Below are 24,318 nucleotides of genomic sequence, written 5' to 3' on the forward strand. Positions count from 1 at the left end.
TTTTTACCTCCGCCACAATGACCAGCCTCTTCTTTCATACCCCCCCATCTCGAGGAAGGGTGTCGTGGACTTTGACGCACGCAAAAATACCCTGTTCTCTATTCCCGCTTCAAAAATTGCATGAATCTCTGTATCTCTGTCTTGACTAGATAATTGAAGGTTTTCATGTGTACTGAAATGGTTGTATATATAATCAGTGTATAAGGTTAAACACGGATATCTGTAAAATTATAAAGATATCTGAACAGATATAAGATTAGAAATCGTTCAGATAGCGCTAGGTCGGATGAAAATTATCACCTTATCGGATCAGATTTAATAACTGAAAGTAAATACGAAGTTCAATGAACTGTTGACGATTTTGCGGGAAAGATATCGCAATTAGATGTCTTAAAAGAAGAAACAGTTCATAATTTTAAGCACTAGTTGGGTGTGTTTTTTATATTTAAACGCCCCAAATAGGTAAACTATTAGGTCAAACGTTTCTTAATTACCAAAAAGTTTAACAGTTTTGTGTGCAATACAACCACTTTCAACAAAAATTGTCGATGAAGTTGTGCTTCATTTGGATAGGTTCTAAGTGCGATAGTATTGTCTACATTGCACCAAAAAACTGTTAAGCTATTTGAAAAATAAGAAAGGGTTGTCCAAATATATTGCCCTTTTTGTGGCGTTTAATTATAAAAAACACACCCAACAATGATATTTTTTATGTGAATACGAGAGACACAACAGTCTGATAACGGTGGCGACAAAGCACAGTATTAGTGCCATTTTTGTGATGTTAAAATATATAATTCATCAAGATGTTATGTATATACCCGTCTAGTAGTTAATTTATAGTACCGCTTTCCAACAAACATCCAAGTGCTCTTCTCTTAGTTGCTGACAAAACCAAATCATGGTGGAAATGCCACGCTTAATCTGAGATAAACGCAACTGACTTGGAACTCTTACCTAATATGGTTTAATATATATAAATAAAAGGATTTTACTCATTCCTAAACTTGTAAATAATGTAAATTCAATGCTTATAGTGTACACAATATTTAGTATGTCCATGATAAAAAGTCTAATGATAATATTGCCTACGTGTTAAATATCACTTCTGGGAACATTGTTGGTATTATTACTCTTAGTTATTTTTTACCTACTATTAATGGGGGGAAAACAAAGACTATACAACCCAGCCTATATAGCTATATATATGTTCTTTGGGCAGCCCCTTGATTTCGCTTCATCCGCAATACATTGGTGCCGTGCGTGTTAAACATTTCTACAGGCGTTTGGTCTAAAAGAGCTGGAATTAGGCCAGATTTCTGGGACGTTTTTCTCGGTGTCCCTTTGCGGTTACAAAACGAAACTTTCCCAGAATTATTATTGATTTAGAGTTTAGATATGTTCCGACTTTCAAGTCATTTCAGGTGGGGGAAGACAGTCTACTCCGAGGTTTAATCGGCCTATTTTGCCTATCTTTAGCATTATGGAGCGAAACATAAAATTACCTAAACTCGTAGATTCTTGAGATTTATTGCCTCTTTTTTCAACAAAACGATGGAGATCCAAGCCACGTAGAATACGCGTGTAGAAACACCGCAGCAGCGAACAAAAGTTTTTTGCCCTTATTCTTCTTTGCATGAGGCTCGATATCCTGTTGACTCGTGCTTGACGGATCAAATATAGAAATTATTCCGTTTTTCCGAATTATTGCTAGGAGCCAATGATCTGACTGGTTCATGGTTCTTGGAAGGATCATTAGGATGTCCCTTTCATAAAAATCGGTTTGATTACGCATAATGTGTTTACACACTTCATCTTCGGTTTCTACAAAAAACCCTTTTTCTTCCGAATAAATCCAAGAGCTCTTTGCCTGCATAATTCAATGAATTGTCATCAATATATACTTGAGGTTTCAAACACTCATACTCTCCCAAATTCAGGATTTCTTTTGTGCATTTACCGTCGCAATAGAAATCATTCAAATCAAAATCTTTCGCAATGTCAGCAGCAACTCTATGTCGTTCTGCGAACACCATTTGCATATTTGCAAGGAGTTTGGAAAACAATCACGTTTTCCTAGAGGGTTTTGAGGATTTTTCTAAAAAAATTGTTTGGATTAAATTAAATATCCATCTTCGCAGTTATGTGCTTGTGAAAGGTAACTTAATATCTTCATCGTTACGTAGTAAATTATATACGTATAACACTATATATAATCGGACGTCTCATTTTTGAATCTATTATGTCATTATCCGGATTTATTTCAAAACGCAATTGTTGCAGTTCTTTACGAATTCTTACATTCATAGCCAAATCTTCTTTGCTTGATTCGGGATTGTAATTAAATGACTCTATGCTAGTTAAATCCAAGCGCTCTTTCTTAAAATTTTTTACTTCCTTAACGCGAGGCATAACACCATATTCCTCTCTCGAAAGATAGTCCAAGCGATTGTAAAGTTGCTTCACGAATAATGTGTCTCCAAGCCCAATTACTTTATCACCAACTTTGTCAATCAAGGCATTTGGGAACCCTTTGGCAAATAAACTGGAAATTTTCCGCATACTATTTTATCAAGGTCTTACGGATTTCTTTATCGTGTCATCCACAAGTGTTCTCACTACAATGCCCCGGGCTTTTAAGCTGAGGGCCTTTTTACTCATAAGCTCTCTTTGGACTGGCTTTGTGAAAATTTCTAGCCTAATTTTGTACGAAGCAATCCAGGATTCATTACCATATTCAACAGCCTAAAATATAATTACATTACTACACATTGAAAATAATTGTACGTCTTGAAACCATAGGCTATTACACTCTTAGAATGGGCTGAAAAGTTAAGTCTACGTAATATTTACCTGGCCAGTGGGTTCCTGGTTAAACGATAGTCCACTTGGTCCAGCCTCATTACTTAAAACCACTCACTGTCATTATTAGAACTACTTCCGGATGAAGCTTCTTGACCCAACACAACACTTGTGTCTGAAATAAGAATTAAATATGAATGTTTACGAAAATGACTTCTCACATACGCGTCGGTGGTAACGTGGCCCATGGAAATGCCTCACCTAAATAATAAGAACTTACCATTTACATGCATGGTTTTATTGAGCTTCGCTTGCACATGACGTTTTAGTTTGCACACTTGGATTGGTTTTAAAATTGAGTTTTTTAAATCATCTTCCGTAGTTTCTGTTAAAAAGACTAGTGAGCTGGAAGTGTTTTCGATTTCAAGCTATCGATAAGGTTATATCATACCTCAAGCATTTGTCAGCATGTCCGCTAGGAATGGTGAACACTGTGCTTGAGTGTAATTATTTTTTTCCAAATATATCATAGCATGGCAATGGATAATAATCCGCCAGATCATTCAAATTGATAATCAAAGCACGATTTTTCTCGGTGACTTCAAAGACGTATAGTTTTACACATCGCTTTGATTCAAACAAATGTACAAAGCATGAAACTTGATCAATTCCCGGTTTGTATATGATCATTGTGTCTATGCGCCCAAATGATCATCTGAAGCTTCCACAATTACAAACAGTCCTTTTTCATAAAGTGTCCCTTTATATAGTAGTTTTTTCAGAAACGTTGTGTTTTCTCTTTTTAAATTACAAATATCTATTTCTCGGTTCATATCATTAGACATTTCTCTTTTAATTAAATTCGAACTCGAGTAGCTAATTGAAGATGGAAATGGACTGCCGGCCAAAAAATATGCCTGTTGCATCTGGTGCTTTTGCGATAGAGTTTTCGTTATGTTCAGAAAGTTCTTGTTATTCTGGGCAAACTTCTTGTAGACGTGGTGCTTGCTCTCAAATCGAAGCGTCCAAAGACGTATAAGCGGTCCATAACGAAGAATAAGTTCTGGGTAGTGTTCAAAAACGTAGTGGTGTTTGGCTTTAAAATTATAGTTGGGAAAACATTTCAAAAGGCATTGCTTATACTCTCGTAATAATATAACAAGAAACGCAATTTGCACTTTTGAAATTTTAGGTGCCATGACAATCTCCACTATTTTTTTTTATTGAAGATACAGGTCCCAAACAGGATCCGAAAATTCCCTAATCTTATCTTTAATAATTATAGAAAATAACCTTAAAATACACCAAATCTGAGACGCATCCCCTGTTAATTTTTACTTTTTACCGCAATAGATGGCGTTAAAAAGTAATGCATTTATACCGATGATTTACTACCCCCACTTTTACCCCTTTGACCCCCACTTTTTCCCCCTTTTCCTCCTCTTTTACCCCCAGTTACCCCCTTTTTAGTGCCTTTCCCCCTATATTACCCCCTTTTCTCCCCATTACATCCTATATTACGGCTGGTTGGGCGTCTTAACCCCGCCCTATCCCCGCCTATTTTCGCGTTAATTTATTCAAATTTATTCATAATTCATAAATAATGCTCTAAAACGCTAACAGATGGATTTAGGGTAGCTAAATTTTATATTATTTTATTTCGCAAATTTACAAATCCCATAGGGGACTCGAACGTACCAACGTTAACGCTACGGTTCGGAAACCCGGCACGCTAGAACTGCGCCACCGTTTCTTGTAAAGTACAATTGCTTTTATAAGATAAGAGCTGGTAGAGACAAATCCATCTCGAGTCTAAGCGCGTTTCGCGCTAAGAGAGAGAAATTTAATAATCGCCCTCTGCCACGTTAATATGACGTTAAGTCGGCCTCAAAGTCACGTCTGAAGCTTAGAGTTCTTTTCCTAAAACCTAATCAGTCTTGAATGTAGAGAGAAACGAATTAGCAGGCAAAGTTCACCATGAGTTAACCAATGATATCGTCTCTTGAAAACTCGTCTGCTAATATTATACTTTAATTTAATTAATATGATACTTTAATTTATTTAATATTATACTTTAATTTAATTAATATTATATTTTAATTTAATTAATATTATATTTTAATTTAATTAATATTATATTATACTTTAATTAAATTAATATTATATTATATTATACTTTAATTAAATTAATATTATATTATATTATACTTTAATTTAATTAATATTATATTATATTATACTTTAATTTAATTAATATTATATTATATTATACTTTAATTTAATTAATATTATATTATATTATACTTTAATTTAATTAATATTATATTATAGTTTAATTAAATTAATATTATATTATATTATACTTTAATTTAATTAATATTATACTATTTTAGTCCGTTTTTTGGGCTTCTTTTCGAAATACCGATTGGCGGTTTTTTTGGGCTTGTTTCCAATTTCATTTTGGCGGGTTCAAGGTTTTCAATCTGGCATCTCTGGTACGTGTTTATAAAGAGTCAAAGCCAGTTAGTTAAGCGATGAGTCTAAGACCCCAAATTAATGCTAGATTAGTGATAATTTTATAAATGATGATATAGTCTAAGTTTAAAATTAAAATTAACCGATTGAGGAAATTAGTATAGTTTAATTGGGACACGTCACTGTCGTCATTATCAGTTACCGGATTGAGGAAGTTAGTATAGTTTAATCGCGACACGTAATTATCAGTTACTCGATTGAGGAAGTTGGTATAGTTTAATCGCACCACGTAATTATCAGTTACGAATGATCTTCAATGGTCAGTGAGTGTAATGTCTGATTTACTCCCATTTAACCCAAACCGTTTCTCCCAATTCCCATATCTCCCAATCCCATTTGACCCAACTCTATGCCTTTTCCCCCAATTTCTTTTGTCCCAATTCAGCATAAAACATATGTTAATAAGTTCAAAGAGAATTTTTTTGTTTTATTAACAATGATATATTTTACATTGGCAGGATAATTATTTAACCTAACCTAACCTAACATAACAGTAATGTTTTGAAAAAGGCATATTATTTGAGAAGTAAATGAAGCTAAACATTAATATTTTGGAAAAGGCGTACTATAGTTTAATGATTTATAAAATATTACTAACCTAACCTAACCTAACATAACCAAACCTAACCTATCATAACAGTAATGTTTTGGAAAATGCATATTATTTGAGAAGTCAATGAAGCTAAACGTCAATATTTTGGAAAAGGCGTACCATAGTTTAATGATTTATAAAATATTACTAACCTAACCTAACCAAACCTAACCTATCATAACAGTAATGTTTTGGAAAAGGCATATTATTTGAGAAGTCAATGAAGCTAAACGTCAATATTTTGGAAAAGGTGTACCATAGTTTAATGATTTATAAAATATTACTAACCTAACCTAACCTAACATAACCAAACCTAACCTATCATAACAGTAATGTTTTGGAAAAGGCATATTATTTGAGAAGTCAATGAAGCTAAACGTCAATATTTTGGAAAAGGCGTACCATAGTTTAATGATTTATAAAATATTACTAACCTAACCTAACCAAACCTAACCTATCATAACAGTAATGTTTTGGAAAAGGCATATTATTTGAGAAGTCAATGAAGCTAAACGTTTATATTTTGGAAAAGGCGTACCATAGTTTAATGATTTATAAAATATTACTAACCACACCTAACCAAACCTAACCAAACCTAACCTAACCTAACCTAACCTAACCAAACCTAACCTATCATAACAGTAATGTTTTGGAAAAGGCATATTATTTGAGAAGTCAATGAAGCTAAACGTCAATATTTTGGAAAAGGCGTACCATAGTTTAATGATTTATAAAATATTACTAACCTAACCTAACCAAACCTATCATAACAGCAATGTTTTGGAAAAGGCATATTATTTGAGAAGTCAATGAAGCTAAACGTTAATATTTTGGAAAAGGCGTACCATAGTTTAATGATTTATAAAATATTACTAACCAAACCTAACCAAACCTAACCAAACCTAACCTAACCTAACCTAACCTAACCTAACCTAACCTAACCAAACCTAACCTATCATAACAGTAATGTTTTGGAAAAGGTATATTATTTGAGAAGTCAATGAAGCTAAACGTCAATATTTTGGAAAAGGCGTACCATAGTTTAATGATTTATAAAATATTACTAACCTAACCTAACCAAACCTAACCTAACCTATCATAACAGTAATGTTTTGGAAAAGGCATATTATTTGAGAAGTCAATGAAGCTAAACGTCAATATTTTGGAAAAGGCGTACCATAGTTTAATGATTTATAAAATATTACTAACATAACCTAACCTAACCTATTTGCCTATTCGCATTAAAAATAATCAAAGTCGTTTTGAAAGCAACCCTTTGCAGCATAAAATATTAGACGTAACCATTCTATTGGGAGAAATGAGAATTGAATAGTTTGGGATAAAAATTCCGATTGGGAAATATAAGATTGGGAGAACTGGGAATCGGAAAGTTTGGGATAAAAATTTATTTTGGGAAACACAGAATTGGGAGAAATGGGACCATACCTAATGTCTACCTAAAATTTAGGTTACCTAAGCCTGGGTTATCTAGGCGTCGGCGGGTCCAATCGGTCGGACGGACGGGGTCGGTTTGAACGGCTTTTAAAAAATCGGAGTTGTTAACACTAATTGTTGAATTGTTAACGTGAGAATTAATGAAAATTTATTTAATAGTCGTCTCGGTTATGTCGTTGTTGAGAAACTTCGTGTTGGTTGGTCACGTTGTCGAACCCGTAATTGCGCCACGTAATTATCAGTTATCAGTCTTTTAAGTTACCTAAATGCTGAATTTTACATCAATCACACAAAGTTTTCGGTGTTAATTAACCCTCAAATTAAATACACCGTGATATCTACTACCGTATGGAAAAATTTCTGTTACCAAGAGTGTTTATGAAGATTCAAAAGAAATGTTAATCAACATTTATTTAATAATCTTGTGAAAATCAAAATGGCGTCTATATCTCGGGGGTAAGTCTATCTAACCTTTATTAAAATGTCTCAGTTTTTCACGGTAAAATGTTTTTAGAATAAGTAACCCAAATGCTGAATTTTACATCAATCACACAAAGTGTGTGGTGTTAATTAACCCACAAATTAAATGCACTGTGATATCCACTACCGTATGGAAAAATTTCTGTTACCAACCAATAAGTCATTCTAGTCAAGATTTTGGAGATGAAATTTTGGGGACAACAGATGTTAATATAAGTGTTTATGAAGATTCAAAAGAAATTAAAATACTGGTCCTAGTTTCGTTATCTGCTAAAGACCCAATGACGGTTGGCTTTGAACTGTAAGATCGATTAAATGTTTCCGTTTCATTCAGAGAGGGTAGAATCCAAATTAATTTACCCCACCAAAATTATTGTTCAATTTGCTTAATATCTGGACATACATCAACTAATTGTTACAAGAATAATATGAGTGCCCCAAAAGTTTTAAATTCAATTTAGAAGACGACAATATTCACCTTTTGAACGGCGCGTACGACAATATTCACCTTTAGATCGGCGCGTTTCTAAAATCACAACAAGTCATTCTTCAAATGTTAACCAAACATCTTTAGAACGACGTGCTTCCAGAAACAAGACCCGTTTGTCAAGGGTTAACCAAACATCTTTTGAACGACATGCTTCTAGAATCACAACGAACTATTCTTCAAGGGATAACCAAACATCTGAAATGGAGCACCAAACACGAAATTCAAATCTGAATTCGGCACAGCAGGTCATTAGAAATGCAGCAATAAATTTTTCAAGGGATAACCAAGCACCTGATATGACGCCTCGCCCATTACCATTTTCACGTGAGGGCCTTGATATTGCAAGAGCATTTACTTTCACAACACATAGGCCAACAACTTCAAACTCTGAAGATATAAATAAGACAATTGGAAATATAGGAAGCAGCTCTACTACATATTCTGAAACAATTGGCACAATGGAAAACGGGTCAGCTACATATCCTAAGACTATTGACACAATGGAAAATGCCTCCGCTACGTTTCTGAAGATGATTGACACTATGGAAAATGCCACAACTACACATCCTAAGACGGTGGACGCTGCTATATATCCCAACACCATTCAGTGTTTCGAATCGTTGCAACAAAACTCCTATTAAGGTGTGCTTAGGCAGACTGATAACAAAACATTACTAAAAATTAATTTTATATATATATATATTTATTTGTTTATCTTTTCCCCAAAAAATAGCCTTGTCTAGTAATAGTGAAGAGGAATCCACCATTTTTGAAATACCCAAAATATTTTACCCTTCGAAAACGATAGTCCAAGGTAGATGAATGCCTCTCTACTTGGTATTTTACATAAAAAAGACTAATAGTTTTTATTAATTTTTTGAAGATTCAGACCCTTTGAATGCGTCTGGTACTTCTGATACAGGCTATGTTCCTGAAACTTGAAATATAGGCTCAAACACTCAGAATATTGTGGAAACGGCAGAAATTGAAGTAGTGACTATAATTGATAGTGATAGGTCTGAAGAAATAAATATAATGATTGGAGTGACTTTCAAAACCACAAGCAGTAGTGAATTTTCACGTTGCAGCTCAGATCAATGAATAGCAACAAGTGAAATATTGCCCTCCATGGGTCATATGTTGATATAATATTTTAGGCAGCTAGAATGTTGAAGAAAGTTATTTCCAAAAATGAGAGTTAAACGTAGCATTTCAACTTTTGAAACTTTGAAAATCTATATATATAATTAACGCAAACGTTTTGTTAAGTTAATGATTTGAGGTTATTTTATCAATACAAATCGATAAAAAATGGCTGACAAATTTAGTCTGCCTTAAAGAAAGAACTTTTAAACAAAATTAACCAGTTAAGACTAGTGTAGTTTTGAAATATTTAAAAACCTTATGATACAAAGACTTTTAAGAATATTTCTAAAAGCAACCTTATGATACAAAGACTTTTAAGAATATTTCTAAAAGCAACCTTATGATACAAAGACTACTAAGAATATTTCTAAAAGCGGAGCACAAAGTCAAAGACACGGGAATATTTTAGCCAAAACTAATGATAAAGTTTGAAAGTTCGAAAGTATACTAATTATATATCAACTTGAAGCATGAACGTTCTAGTTGTCAGAAGATTCTTATATTTGAAAATTTTCACATTTCATTTTAAAATAAAAGTAATATTAACAAGTTTCAAACCTTTGAACTGCTGGTTATTTTTTTCAGAACGGAAACTAATTAACAAATAATGTTAATTGTTATTATTTTTGGAAAATATGTTTAATGATATGTGAATTTTTAAAGATCAGTAACATATCTCTATTAGGTGGCGCTTCACCCTTTTTTATCGGGGTGGGGGTGGAAATAAATTGTTGTGAAAAAATAACCTTTTCATTATTGCTGGAACTAGAGTCGCAAAAAGTGTTAGTTGGCAGTCACTTGGAATGGCAGTGCCCAAGGTTTCGTTTCTTTTCTTTTAAAAAGTGGGTTAAACATATATTTCTGAAATTGAAAGGGTATGCAAGGGCCCACGTAATTATTAGTTACGAATGATCTGCAATGTTTAGTGAGTGTGCTATTTACTTAAAATATAAGTGTACCTAAGCCTCGGTTATCAGGCTTGTTGAAAAAAATTGGCGTAGTTAAGCCTTGGTTGGTCACGTTGACAAAGTGGTTATTGGTTTGAGATACTTAATTGTGATTAATCATGAATGTTGCCTCGGTATGTGAGAATTAATATTTATAGTCAATCTAATGTTAAATAGAACTAAAAATTAACGGTAATAAGGACTAACTTGAGGATTTAACTAATTTTGATATTGAAACTAATGTTAAAAAGAACTGAATTAATGGTAACTCGATAAATTGAATCTAAGCCTATGGGGCGCCAAACCGGACAAAATTCGTACATATTATTGATATACATCAGTCGAACTCTGCTATATATTAGTCGAAATATGATTTTTATTAACAAAAAGTGATATATATTAGTCGAAAAGTGATATATATTTGTCGAAAAGTGATATATATTAGTCGAAAAGTGATATATATTCGTCAAAAAGTGATATTTATTAGTCGAAAAGTGATATATATATATATTAGTCGAAAAATGATTTATCTAACAGTCGAAAAGTGATATTTTGGTCGAAATCTGATATATATTAGTCGAAATCTGATTTATATTAGTCGAAATGTGATATTTATTAGTCGAAATCTGATATATATTAGTCGAAATCAGATATATATCAGTTGAAATGTGATATATATTAGTCGAAATATGATATATATTAGTCGAAATCAGATATATATCAGTTGAAATGTGATATATATTAGTCGAAATATGATATATATTAGTCGAAATGTGATATATATCAGTTGAAATGTGATATATATTAGTCGAAATATGATATATATTAGTCGAAATGTGATATATATCAGTCAAAAACTGATATATATATATATCAGTCGAAAACTAATATATATATCAATCGAAAACTAATATATATATCAATCGAAAACTGAAATCGTTCCTTTTTCCCACGGTAGCCTAAAAATATTTCGGTTGTTCGGCGAAAAGTACACTTGCAGTTTTGCACTCGTAAATAGCGTTAAATATTTCATTTTCACATCATGGCTCGTAACAATAATGGGCAGGATCAGCGTAAGTTAGGTAGTAGTGAATGCAATAACGTCATAGGTGGCGTCCGTCAATAGGCTTTATTCATTCCGAAAATAACACTACTGAGGCTAAAAACAAGGTCACCCGTGTTCCAACAACAAGCACTTGCGCTCTTAAACTGAGCTTGCCAGTAATTCACTAGACTTACGAGTCTTTCCAAGACAGAATGGACTTTGCTTTTAGCAACACTGCTTGATTTCAAAAAATTTAAATTCTTCTAAGATAATTAAATTCAAAATTTGTTTCATTCTTTTTAACTCTTGGTAAGCTGGAACATCAAGCACTAACAGTGACGGATAAAAAAAATTGTACCCTCCTCTAGTTCGTCAAATGTTAAAGGAAAAGTTCAGGTAGCCTACCATTATACCTTACAAGAAGGGCCTTTTTATAAATATGAAAGGAAAAATATAAAAAAATGATCTCTCATTTAAAAATAATTAGCTTTTAATTAGTCTCAAAAACGAGGACTACTACGCTGCCGTTGGTTTTGTGGCGTCAGTTAAATCGAAACACTTAACCCCAACAGGATTGGTTGAATTCTCACAGGCTAAGAGAGGTAAGGGATAAGAGGTTCGATTTAGCAGACCTCACTAAACCAATCGCGGCGTAGTAGACCTCGTTTTTAAGATTAATTAAATGCTAATTATTTTGTTTCAAGAGATAATTTTGTTTATACTTTTCTTTTTGTATTTAAAAAAAATCCTTTATTTTAAGATATAATGTTATGTTACGCGAACTTTTACTTTAATAGGCAAAAGAGCAAAAGACAGGGAGTAGGAGATAAGCGTCTCTTCATCCCATTTTTCATTCCTCTAGATCCCCTTACTTTGAAAGAGTTTACGTATTTTTTTGCTATTACAATATTTTTTATTCTTCCGATTAATCCCGCCTTTCAAAAGTCTGAATTGGCATTAAAACATTTTTTGTAACAGTGAGTTAAAATAAACATATTATTGATCTTCTTCAGTTGTGTCAAAATTCTCGACTACGTAAAAAATCTAATATTCGTAAGTAAATATTTATTCCATGATTTCCATCATCGGAAGTGAGATCAATGGAATTCAGAAGTTCTCCATGAATTGCATCACCAGGATAAAAAGCACACTCGTCAACAATAACATTGTTGTCACTTTCAACGGGAATGCTGGAAATCTCATCCACGCCGTATAACAAAGGGTCGTTAACGTATTCAAAATCAGCATTTTGAATGTCTAATTCATTCATGGTTGACATACACCAAAGTTGAATAGGCGAGTAAGAATTTTCAGTGCTTAAGGAATGGTGGTTCCAAGCTTCGGTCAGCGATCTACACGATTTTCGAATTCTTGGTAAGAATACCAAATGTAACGCGTATAAGTGCATTTCATTGTCGGCATCAAGGTAGCCTTCATCTTGCATAAACCGGAAAATGCCTTTAAAATAGGATGACACTAGACGATTTACTTCACGCCAAAGCCGTTCTATACGTTGGTTATGCACAGATAGACCTGTTATAAAGCTACCTCTATCCAAGCCACGATTATTCAACATAAATCTAGCAACTTCAATGTTCTCCATGCCCTTGTCTCCTCGAACCCTTAGAGGCAATCCATAAGACCTGAAGCCCTTTTCAAAAAGACCCAAAACACTGCTCGCTCTGTTGTTAGAGAAGAGTTGCAAATAAATTAAGTATCTGCTGTATCCGTTGATGCATCCGTGAAACACGAGTCTCCAAGCTATTAATTTATGGTTTGAATCCATATGCCTGTAAATAAAATCTTATCAGGATGCCCTCAATCCATATTTTCGCGTCTACGACTTGAGGGTTTCACTTACCATAGAGCATTAGCTCCTTGAACATTGTATCTTCGTCTTGGGATAAGATTTCGTCGTCTGAGAGCTCTTCCCACAGGGTCTAATATATTTAGTCGCTCTCTCACTCTCCATCGTTGCACTCTTAATCTCGAGCTTCGCAAGGCACCAATAACGTACGTTTCTCCAATGATGGGATTATTATTTAATATATTTGTAATAAATTGGTCAAGTTGGGCATCTGTTATAGGTTCGTAATTTTCACTTTCCAGGCCAAGATAAGAACGGTGTCGCTGAAGTGTTCGAACTGTTACTCCAAGAAATGACGCTACTCTCACCCACGACAAACCGAGTGTACTTCGACAAAATTCTATCTGCTCAATAGTTAATTGATATCGCGGCCTTCCTACAGTGCATTCTCGCAAAACAGGGAAAATGTAAGGTTCTTCTACTTCCTCCCTAGTGTTTATAATATCCTCCATTTCGTTAACCAAAGAAGCAAATCCGTTATATACTTCTTGAACTAAGTTAAGAAGGACGCCATTTGGATCGGGATTACGTTGAACAGAGGTTAAAATTGCTTCCAAAACTCTGCAGTGGCCTTGTAGCCTACGATGATTTATTTCAACAACATTAATATTCATTGAATAACGGTGTCGCAAACATTGCTCGTAAGCGTGTCTTAATTCACGAATGTAGTTCTCAACTTCGTTACAATTACATTGTAAACGGAAAACAATGATAACTAAACCTAATCTAAAAAATACAGACTTCATTTTGAATAATTTTGTTCTAAGATATACCAATATAGTGACTTTCTGCTATTTTAAAGAACAGAAGACTGGGACGAGCTAACAAAACATTTTCCACGATTCAATTTTACCTTCCCCTCTATCTGTTGACCCCCACAATCCCACCCGGAGATTGAACAAGTGTCACTCTTGACCACCAACTTTCGACTAATATATCACTTTTCGACTAATATATATCGCTTTTCGACTAATATGTATCACTCTTCGACTATATATATATCACTCTTCGACTAATATATATCAGATTTCAACTAATATATATCAGATTTCGACTAATATATATCACTCTTCGACTAATATTTATCAGATTTCGACTAATATATATCAGATTTCGACTAATATACAGGGTGTTTCTGGAAAGTCTGGCACAAATTAACAGGCATGTTCCTTGGGTCAAAAGGAGTCCGAAAGGTCCTATGACGTTTTGGGGTAAAGCGCTCCGTTGCGACGTTACGGGCTCTCAAAAGTAGGCCGAAAAACAAGGAGATTTTGCAGAATTATAGCACTAGTATTGTGGTTTTGACCCAATTGTTTTCGATTATTGAGCATAAGGCAATGATCGAAATAAGTTCAAACCTAGTGGAAGACCGTGAACGTGTTAAACGGCCAAAAGCGTTAATCCCTTTGTTTTTATTAATGATTGTAATTAAAGGTAAAGAAAGTAGCTCAGATATCGGTTACTTGTTTGTTCAGATGTACTGGTAACTGACCAGTCCTTTATTCTTTATTTGAATTAGACACATTACTTTTACAATAATTCGAATGAACCCCATTACTTTTACAATATTAATTCGAATGAACGCCTTAACCTTTACAATAATTCTCATGAACCCCTTAAGTTTTACAATAATTCGAATGAACCCCTTAAATTTTACAATAAATCGAATCGAATCCATTAATTTTACAATAATTCGAATGAACCCCTTAAATTTTACAATAAATCGAATCGAATCCATTAATTTTACAATAATTCGAATGAACCCCTTAAATTTTACAATAAATCGAATCGAATCCATTAATTTTACAATAATTCGAATCGAACCCATTACATTTACAATAATTCGAATGAACCCATTACATTTACAATAATTCTAATGAACCCCTTAAATTTTACAATAAATCGAATCGAATCCATTAATTTTACAATAATTCGAATCGAACCCATTACATTTACAATAATTCTAATCGAACCCATTACATTTACAATAATTCTAATCGAACCCATTACATTTACAATAATTCGAATGAACCCATTACATTTACAATAATTCGAATGAACCCATTACATTTACAATAATTCGAATGAACCCTATTACATTTACAATAATTCGAATGAACCCATTACATTTACAATAATTCGAATGAACCCTATTACATTTACAATAATTCGAATGAACCCCATTACATTTACAGTAATTCGAATGAACCCCATTACATTTACAATAATTCGAATGAACCCCATTACATTTACAATAATTCGAATGAACCCCATTACATTTACAATAATTCGAATGAACCCCATTACATTTACAATATTTCTAATGAACCCCATTACTTTTACAATAATTCGAATCGAACCCTATTACTTTTACAATAATTCGAATCGAACCCTATTACTTTTACAATAATTCGAATGAAACCCAATTACATTGTTCTACAAAAATTGTTCAAAATGGGCACCATCAACGCAAACTTGCGCGCGTACGCCATGAAGCACGTTAAAATACACACATTTAAGCCGTCTGTAAAAAACCTACAACTTCTGACGTTGAAAACTACCCTAATGTTTAGACCAACACAGCAGGGGGAAATTCGAATTATTGTAAATGTAATGGGTTCAATTCGAATTATTGTAAATGTAATGGGTTCGATTCGAATTATTGTAAAATTAATGGGTTCGATTCAAATTATTGTAAAATTAATGGGTTCGATTCGATTTATTGTAAAATTTAAGGGGTTCATTCGAATTATTGTAAAACATAAGGGGTTCATTCACATTATTGTAAAGGTTAAGGGGTTCATTCGAATTAATATTGTAAAAGTAATGGGGTTCATTCGAATTATTGTAAAAGTAATGTGTCTAATTCAAATAAAGATTAAAAGACTGGTCAGTTACCAGTACATCTGAACAAACAAGTAACCGATATCTGAGCTACTTTCCATACCTTTAATTACAATCGTTAATAAAAACAAAGGGATTAACGCTTTTGGCCGTTTAACACGTTCGTTGTCTTCCACTAGGTTTGAACTTATTTCGATCATTGCCTTATGCTCAATAATCGAAAACAATTGGGTCAAAACCACAATACTAGTGCTATAATTCTGCAAAATCTCCTTGTTTTTCGGCCTACTTTTGAGAGCCCGTAACGTCGCAACGGAGCGCTTTACCCCAAAACCTCATCGGACCTTTCGGACTCCTTTTGACCCAAGGAACATGCCTGTTAATTTGTGCCAGACTTTCCAGAAACACCCTGTATATATAAGATTTCGAATACTATATATCACATTTCGACTAATATATATCACATTTCGACTAATATACACCAGTTATTTCGACGAATTTTGTCCGGTTTGGCGCCCCATATAAGCCGAAACGTAATTGTAAACTATTGAATGTCGAGTTATTTAATCCATGGGTATATTATTTATCCATGTTGAAATTGAGTTTGTTAGAAGGGAATTTGATGTCATTTAACCTCATATAGTCATATTGTTTGATTCTTGGTCTTCCGAAAGGTACGTTAAATGCAACTTCAAATGAATGATTATAGTTAACGTGAGAATTATATTTGGTTTTATATCAGTTATTGGTATCAATAGCGTCATCTGACTCAACTTCAACTAGCCCAAAAATATTTAAACACCCACTATTAGAAATGGAGGCTGTTATAGGGAAAAAGAGTTTGTGGCCAGAAGACATAAGGAGATGGATTATGTTAAAACATTCAGAGTCTCCGGCAGAACAGTTTATTTTATATAATAATTTTTAGTCGTAAAGGGTATGGACCTGCGCCTAGACCAATATATTTGTCACCAACAAGATCTCCAAATAATTCATTGTGGCGCCAGCCAAGCAATCAAAGCCCTGTTTGTGCTTCACCAGTAAAACGTCAGCATTCAGAGTTGCCATCTACCACATCTTCAACAACACCGAAACGAGTGTGCTCCAAAATTCTTCCTTGCTACTCTGAAGATGAAATTGATTTAATCATTTCTCAAGTACCTGAAACATCACTTTCTCCAACTACTTCGAGTCTGGAAATTGTTCCTGAAAAGTTCATTTCCGAAGTACCTAAATCACTGGTTTCTCCAACTAATTCGAGCCTGGAAATTGTTCCTGAAAAGTTCATTTCTGAAGTACCTAAACCACTGGTTTCTCCAACTACTTGAAGCCTGGAAATTGTTCCTGAAAGTTGTGGAGCCAATTTAAAGAATAGTAGTGAAACGTGTGATATAGTTTTTGATGCTCAATCAAAAAAAATCAGCTCTAGAATTAAAGTCTGTGGAAGTCGAGAAAACTACGAAAATGACACCTGAAACCATTAATGTATCACCTTCAAAATCTGAGTGTGTGAATCTAGAGTAAACAAATGAAATGAGGTTGAAATTCCTAATGCCACAGATAAAAAAGAATTCATAGGCTTAAACATAATAATCCTACGCTCAATGCTTAAGAACTTTTAAACGAGGTTTGACAGTTTAAGACTTCCTTAAATTAGATAACATCAACTATTTTAAACTGTGAACTAAAAATATCTACGTGATAAGAGACTATTGAGAACAAAGAATTAGTGAAACGTGTATCAACTTTTTGCCAGGTGATTAGAGTGGTTTACTTTAAGCCTTTTTTTGAAAATACCTAGTCTTTTTAAGTGATATAGAGGTTCTTTTATGTGAACTGTAAATCTGAAATGCGCCAAAAATACTTTATCTTTTTAAGTGATATAGAGGTACTTTATTTGAACTTTATCTGAAATGCGCCGAAAATACCTAGTCTTTTTAAGTGATATAGACGTACGTTATCTGAACTTTAAGTCTGAAATGCGACGTCCCACAATTTTAATGTAAAAATATTTTATCTAAACAAATATTTCTTCCATCTCTAGGAAATTTACCAATAGTGATTTTTCCCCATTTTCCAAAATAGTTATGAAAATCTCCCAATTTTTCAATATAGTTATGAAAACCCCCCCCAATATTTCAATATAGTTATGAAAATCCCCAATTTTTCTGTATAGTTACGAAAATAGAAATCTCCCAATTTTTCACTATAGTTATGAAAACCCCCAATTTTTCAATATAGTTATGTAAATAGAAATCTTCCAATTTTTCAATATAGTTATGTAAATAGAAATCTTCCAATTTTTCAATATAGTTTTGAACCCCCCCCCCCCCCATTTTTCAATATGCTTAATTCATGTTTTATTAAAATGTAAATGACTCTAAGATTTGGTACATGTTGACTCAATTCAAGCTGAATGATTTTTGTTTTTAAATAAAAGCTGGACATTGATGTATCAATTAATTTATTTTCCTATTCATTAAAATATTAATTCAAGAATCACACTTCTGTAAATTGACTGACATGCGCCTATTTGATAGTAGTATAGGGCCCCACTTCGTACCACGGTAGAGGTATAAATTAGGAGCGTGGGAACTAAAATTAGCATGTTTCAATGGTTTGAATTGTTCGCCGCCGCCGCCGCGGTGAATCTTCGCGAGTTCCCCGCGCCGCGAGTTCCTTCCCCCATTTTAACTCCGCGCGCGGCGCTAGTTTCGTACTATTCAATTCCAGGAAAAATTCTATTGTTAAATTCTTACTATTTACTGAGATTTTATACTGAGACTATCCCTTTCGTATTTTATACTGAGACTATCCCTTTAGTTTTTTATCCTGAGACTGTCCTTTTAAAGAATAAAGAGGTGTTTTCCCTCGGTATCATCAAACCTTAACCTTTCTGTTTTCATACCTTACGTGTGACTAATCAGTAATAGGTATTATTTATTCAACAACACGAACTGACTATAATACGTTTTATTCAATGCCTTCAAATATATATCAGTTTAGTTTTTAAATCATTTACATCGTTTACAATGTAGTTGTAAAGAAATGGTTCATAAATAGGTAAATTAGTACCAAAATCTTTGCGAAAGTTTTCAATGACATTATCGTAGTTAATTACTTTTAAAGCTTTCGCTAGGTTTTTTTCGACCCTTTCGTTCCAGTCAGTTTCTTCGGACTCGCACATAATATCGTGGGCTATTTTGTTTTGGCAAGAGGTATTGTCGCAGCATTGGGTCATCTCCAATAAGATTTCCGTTACGTTTTTCAGAATCGCTTCAGTCATAGTTTCAACGGCTCTTGTTTTTTCGTGTAGCTCTAAGTCTATGAGGGCTTTAATTTTTTTCAAATAATCCCAACTAGATTGGTTAAAGGAAATGCCCCCGCTTGTAGCGTACAAAATGCTGAATTTTTCTCGACATCCTCTTGTGTATTTTCTAATGTCAAATATATGACCTTTCCGGTTTACGAAGCATTCTAGCTTTAAATTGGTAGTAGTTGGATGTAGCCAGACGGAAAACCTCGGCGAATTTCCTTTGAAGAAAGCGTCGATTTCGTTGGAAAACTCCCAAATATTAGACCAAACGTGTTTCTTTAATGATATTTGTACACGAGTGTCGGTACGTCTAAAATATACCTTTGGGGTCGTGACATTACCAACCCAAACTTCTACTTTCTCCGAAATATTGTGAACTTGGTTCATTTTAAAGCGGTTAAGAAATGACGATTTCGACGTTGAGTTCCTACCTAATATAGTTTTTCCTCAAAGTTCAGGTGATCTCCAAAAAAGAGTAATACGAATGACGTCATATCTAATTCAACCAATCAATGCGCCTATATTATAACTGTTCGACGAATGACGTCTATTATAACAGTTCGACGAATGACGTCATATTTGCCTTAAGTTTTATTCTAATGATACATACGTTTTTATTATTATATTGGGACTATTTGTTACAAACTTCTATTGTTAAAGTTAGATTTTTTTTGAGGGTCTACGTTGTAAGCATTTTCTAATGGCATAGAACGAAGGCGATATTTACAAAGTCACGTCCTGTTCTTATGGAATATTACAAGTCAGCTATATAAAATATAAATCGAAAGACCTATGTTTGTATTAAGAAGTGCTAAGCTTATTGGCTGACTTAACCATCTGGGTAGAAGGTTTAAAAAACTAACCAATTACAAATTGTGTACTAGAACGTTTATAGCACGTGATTTTACTGTTACAAGCACTTCTTGGAATCGGGAGATTCTTAGAAATCAGTTAAAGACGGTCATTTAGAGGTCTTACCAAGTTATCTAAAATTTCAATAGAAAAATGGTCAAATTTTTTTTAAAAAAAAAGGCTTTTAGTTTTCAACTTGGTTTAAAGTTTTTGATGAAAATGATTTAAAGTACGAGTGAACAATATAATTTGTGTGGATATAGTGGTTTCAAGCGTGTAATTTTCGAGTAAAAACCACGTTTGTTTTTGTGATCATCAACTTAAATAAGGAATACATATATTCACATTGAAAGGTAACATGTTTTGCTATATTTAAATTAGTTTTGGGGTGCCTAGTTTTTGAAATGTGCACTTTAATAAATTTCAAGAAAAATATTCTAAAAGTGAACTATCGTTATAAGTTATAAACGTGACAGGGTGTTAGCCACCAAAATAAGATATATATATACATGACAAAAATGGGTAATGAACGAAAAATAAACGAACTCCTCCTCCTCTTCAGTTAAATTAGCAATGCGTATAGAACTTCATCTATTTAGTTGTCTCAAACGGCAGAAAATCCAACCCTTTTCTTATGAAACAAAAGTCATATCATCCTGTAAACTAGAAATGGTAGCTGTAAAACCCTTTCGCTAGGAATGCGAGATGTAAAACCCTTTTCTCTAGAAATGAAAACAATATATCTGACTGAGAATTTAAGTTTATTATACTACAATTTACAATACTTATTATTCATTTCCGTAAAAAAAAAATTAATGTGAAAAAGATACACGAGCCACTTTAGTATGAGTTACCTCTTCTTGGTCTCTAAATGTAAATGATCTACGATTGCTAATAGTATGCCAGCCGGTATTATGCGAACAAAATTCCTCACTATACATATTAAATAAAGGTTTTTTTATGCAATTACTACAGAAACTTTTCTGAACGTCCCAAATTACTTCTACTATCATGTCGTCTCGATGCACTACTGTATGAGTTTTTACCGCTAGATATTTCGTATTTGGTTCGTCCATATCGCTAAAAAAGACAAAACAGTCTCTGCAAACTCTACGTTGGCATTTCCATTCACCTTTTCTCCATGTTTTTAAAAAATAGTCATATTCTATGTGGTGGTACCCATCCAATAAAAAGAAAGGGATGGTAACTCTATTCCCTTGCGTAGCTTGAAATTGAGCAAAAGTCAAGCGATTATCCACTTCGAATTCAATTTCTGATTCTGTGATCCAAAGCCAATTTGGCATTTCTTCGGGGTATAGATCCTCTTCGCCCAGGTTCCCTCGTTCACCAATAGCTGCTTTCCAAAATACCTGTTCAGATACTCCCCATAGTTGGCGTGGAATTGTTTTCTTAATATCATTAAAGGTTTGCTCCGTATTAGCTAAAACGAATTCCATTGTTACTACCATGGCTCTAATGGCCATGGATCTCAAAGACATGGGTGACCGAGATTCCATATTGATTTTAAATATATGAAGAGATGCTTTAAAGTTAATAACTGAATGTTGTATGTGCCCTTAAGTTTTAAATTTCCCCTTAAATACCTATTGTTAATTAGATAAAAATATTCGCCAAAAGTAACATTAGGTCGATTGAAAGGTTACTTACCGATAACTGGAATCGAACCAGGATCTTTCGAATTCCATATTTAGCAGCCAATACGCTACCAATCGACCTAATGTTACCTGTGATCTTTGAGTGTGAAACTATAAGTCTATTTTTCCAATAACTACTATTTATACAATGTATGACGGAGGTGATATTAGATTTTTTGGCAAAGGTAGTTTAAGTATAGTAAAGCATATATAAGGCTCATTAGACTTCAAAGTTAATTGTTGCGTTGAGTCATAATTCCAAGAAAAATCCTTCTATGCCAGAACTTCGAATTAACTAAAACGTCATTGTTTCTAAGGCTTGAGTTCCAAGAAATTTTAATTTTATTTAAAGGTATTGTTGTTAAGTTTTATTTCTCTATTCGTTTAAGTATGTAGCGCCAATTTTCCCCTGCTTTCACGTACAAAAGCGGTAGGCATGATAAACTACATAAATTACCTTTTACACTCCCTTTAAGAAGTCTGAACAATATAAATACCGCACCCACCGCCCCGCAAACTACAAAATATCCTCATTGCTTTCGCTTAATCTCCCCGCTAAAATTAATAATTTCTTCAAAATGGTAAGTAATATATATAAATATATATTTTTGGTACTTTTTCTTACTACCCCATAGTTTTATGTTATCTAGGCTCAAAGCAGCAACCCTTGGGAGACTCTTCAACTACAGTTTAGTCAATCCGAACAAATAGGAGTTAAACTATGCAAGTTTAATAATAAATTATACGTAGACATAAGAAAGTACGCTCTACTCAGAATACCCCTTAAATCGGGGGTATGCATACCCATTGAAATAGTAGACGACTTAGTTAAGGTTTTGAAATTAGCATCTCTGAATAAGTTACCGCAAAGTTCCTGTTTGCCTGGGATGTTGGAAATCGAGAAAATAAAAGAAAAGGGTTGTCTAATAACGAAATATAGGGGCCAAGCGCGCGAGAAGCAACTGGATTTGAAAGCCGTCGATATACCGGAAGTAGTAGAACTAATATCGAGCATTTTGAAGAAGGTTACGTTGAAGTAGTAAAATGTCTGATGATGAACCACTAGACCTTTCTATTTTTAGAGCAGAAAACTTTTATGAATTAGTTAAAGTAAATGTAGCCAGATCTAGGAAATTTAACTGTTCATCCTACGAATACAAAATTATCTTTAAAAACCTTGATAAAATATGTGTGACGGAACTATATGAAAAATTGAACGCGGGTAGAGACTACAACAGAGTCAGGTTTTGTGTTAGAAGTGACCAGCTGGAAAATGCCATAAATTTAAGATTTATGGCGTTGAACGAACTGACAGTTGATAGGATTTTTGGTGCTATAAGTCAAGTTAGTCAATCAAATCGTTATTTCATTTTAGACGGTGATATTAGAATTGATGCAATTTTTCTAAAAACTGATATTCCAATATCGGGTAGAAAATCAGTCAGAAATAGATCGATGTTATCACTAGAACATTACATGAAAAACGGGAGGACTTTTTTACCAATTTTAAACGATGACGATCTTTGCGTAGCTCGAAGCATAGTGTGCGGAAAAATGGTTGCGGACTTAACCTATTTAAAACAACAAAAACAAGATAGATCTGGTTTCGACTATAACCGATACCGTAGAATACAGGCACCTAACAGACCGCTACAGAGGGAAGAGGCCCTAAAACTTCACCATGAAGCTAACTTACCGGTAGGACCCGTTAGTATAGAACAGATTTCGGCTTTTCAAAAAATCTTAGAACCCGAATACCAAATTATAGTGTTTAGCGCTGAAAATAATTTTAAGAAAATTTATGAAGGTGAAATTTACGCTGAAAAAAAAATTTTCCTTCTGCTTGTAGATACACATATGCATGTTATTAAAAGTTTAGCAGCCATGTTCGGATGTGTTTCTTATTGTAACAAATGCTTAGTAACATTTAGTAATGTATTTAGGGCCTCAAATCATAAATGTTATAATGAACCCACAAAATGTTGGCGATGTTACTCTGAGACATTCCACGAGAGCCCATCCTTGGACGTCGTGAAATGTCCAGATTGTAATAGGTATTTTAAAGGTCCCGAATGCTTCCAGATACATAGAACTAATAAAATTTGTGAAAAAGTAAAACGATGCAAAATTTGCTGCGAGGAAATTGAAAAAAACCACAAATGTAGTAAAGTATGCCCAAAATGTAAAATTGAACACCCGCCTAGGCTTTGTTATGTCCAACCCCTTACTAAAAAGTATAAGGAAACAACTTATTGTTATTTCGATACCGAATGTAAAGTATATAATTCCCTT

General features: G+C 33.6%; 1 protein-coding gene across 1 annotated transcript; it reads right to left on the bottom strand.

The window, feature by feature from the left end:
• Positions 1 to 12,510: 12,510 nt before the first annotated feature.
• Positions 12,511 to 13,278, bottom strand: LOC149624230 (uncharacterized). Its single transcript, XM_089852257.1, has one exon. It carries the CDS (start codon positions 13,276 to 13,278, stop codon positions 12,511 to 12,513), a length of 768 nt encoding a protein of 255 aa, XP_089708383.1.
• Between the last annotated feature and the right edge of the window lie 11,040 nt (positions 13,279 to 24,318).

This window comes from Phalangium opilio, unplaced genomic scaffold (assembly GCF_054372755.1).
Source record: "Phalangium opilio isolate 3A_F unplaced genomic scaffold, DU_Popi_V2 ptg000106l_1, whole genome shotgun sequence".
Taxonomy (NCBI): domain Eukaryota; kingdom Metazoa; phylum Arthropoda; class Arachnida; order Opiliones; family Phalangiidae; genus Phalangium; species Phalangium opilio.

Excerpts from the sequence above, each read along its gene's own strand:
- LOC149624230 (XM_089852257.1), bottom strand. The coding sequence starts at position 13,278 with ATGGATTCAAACCATAAATTAATAGCTTGGAGACTCGTGTTTCACGGA.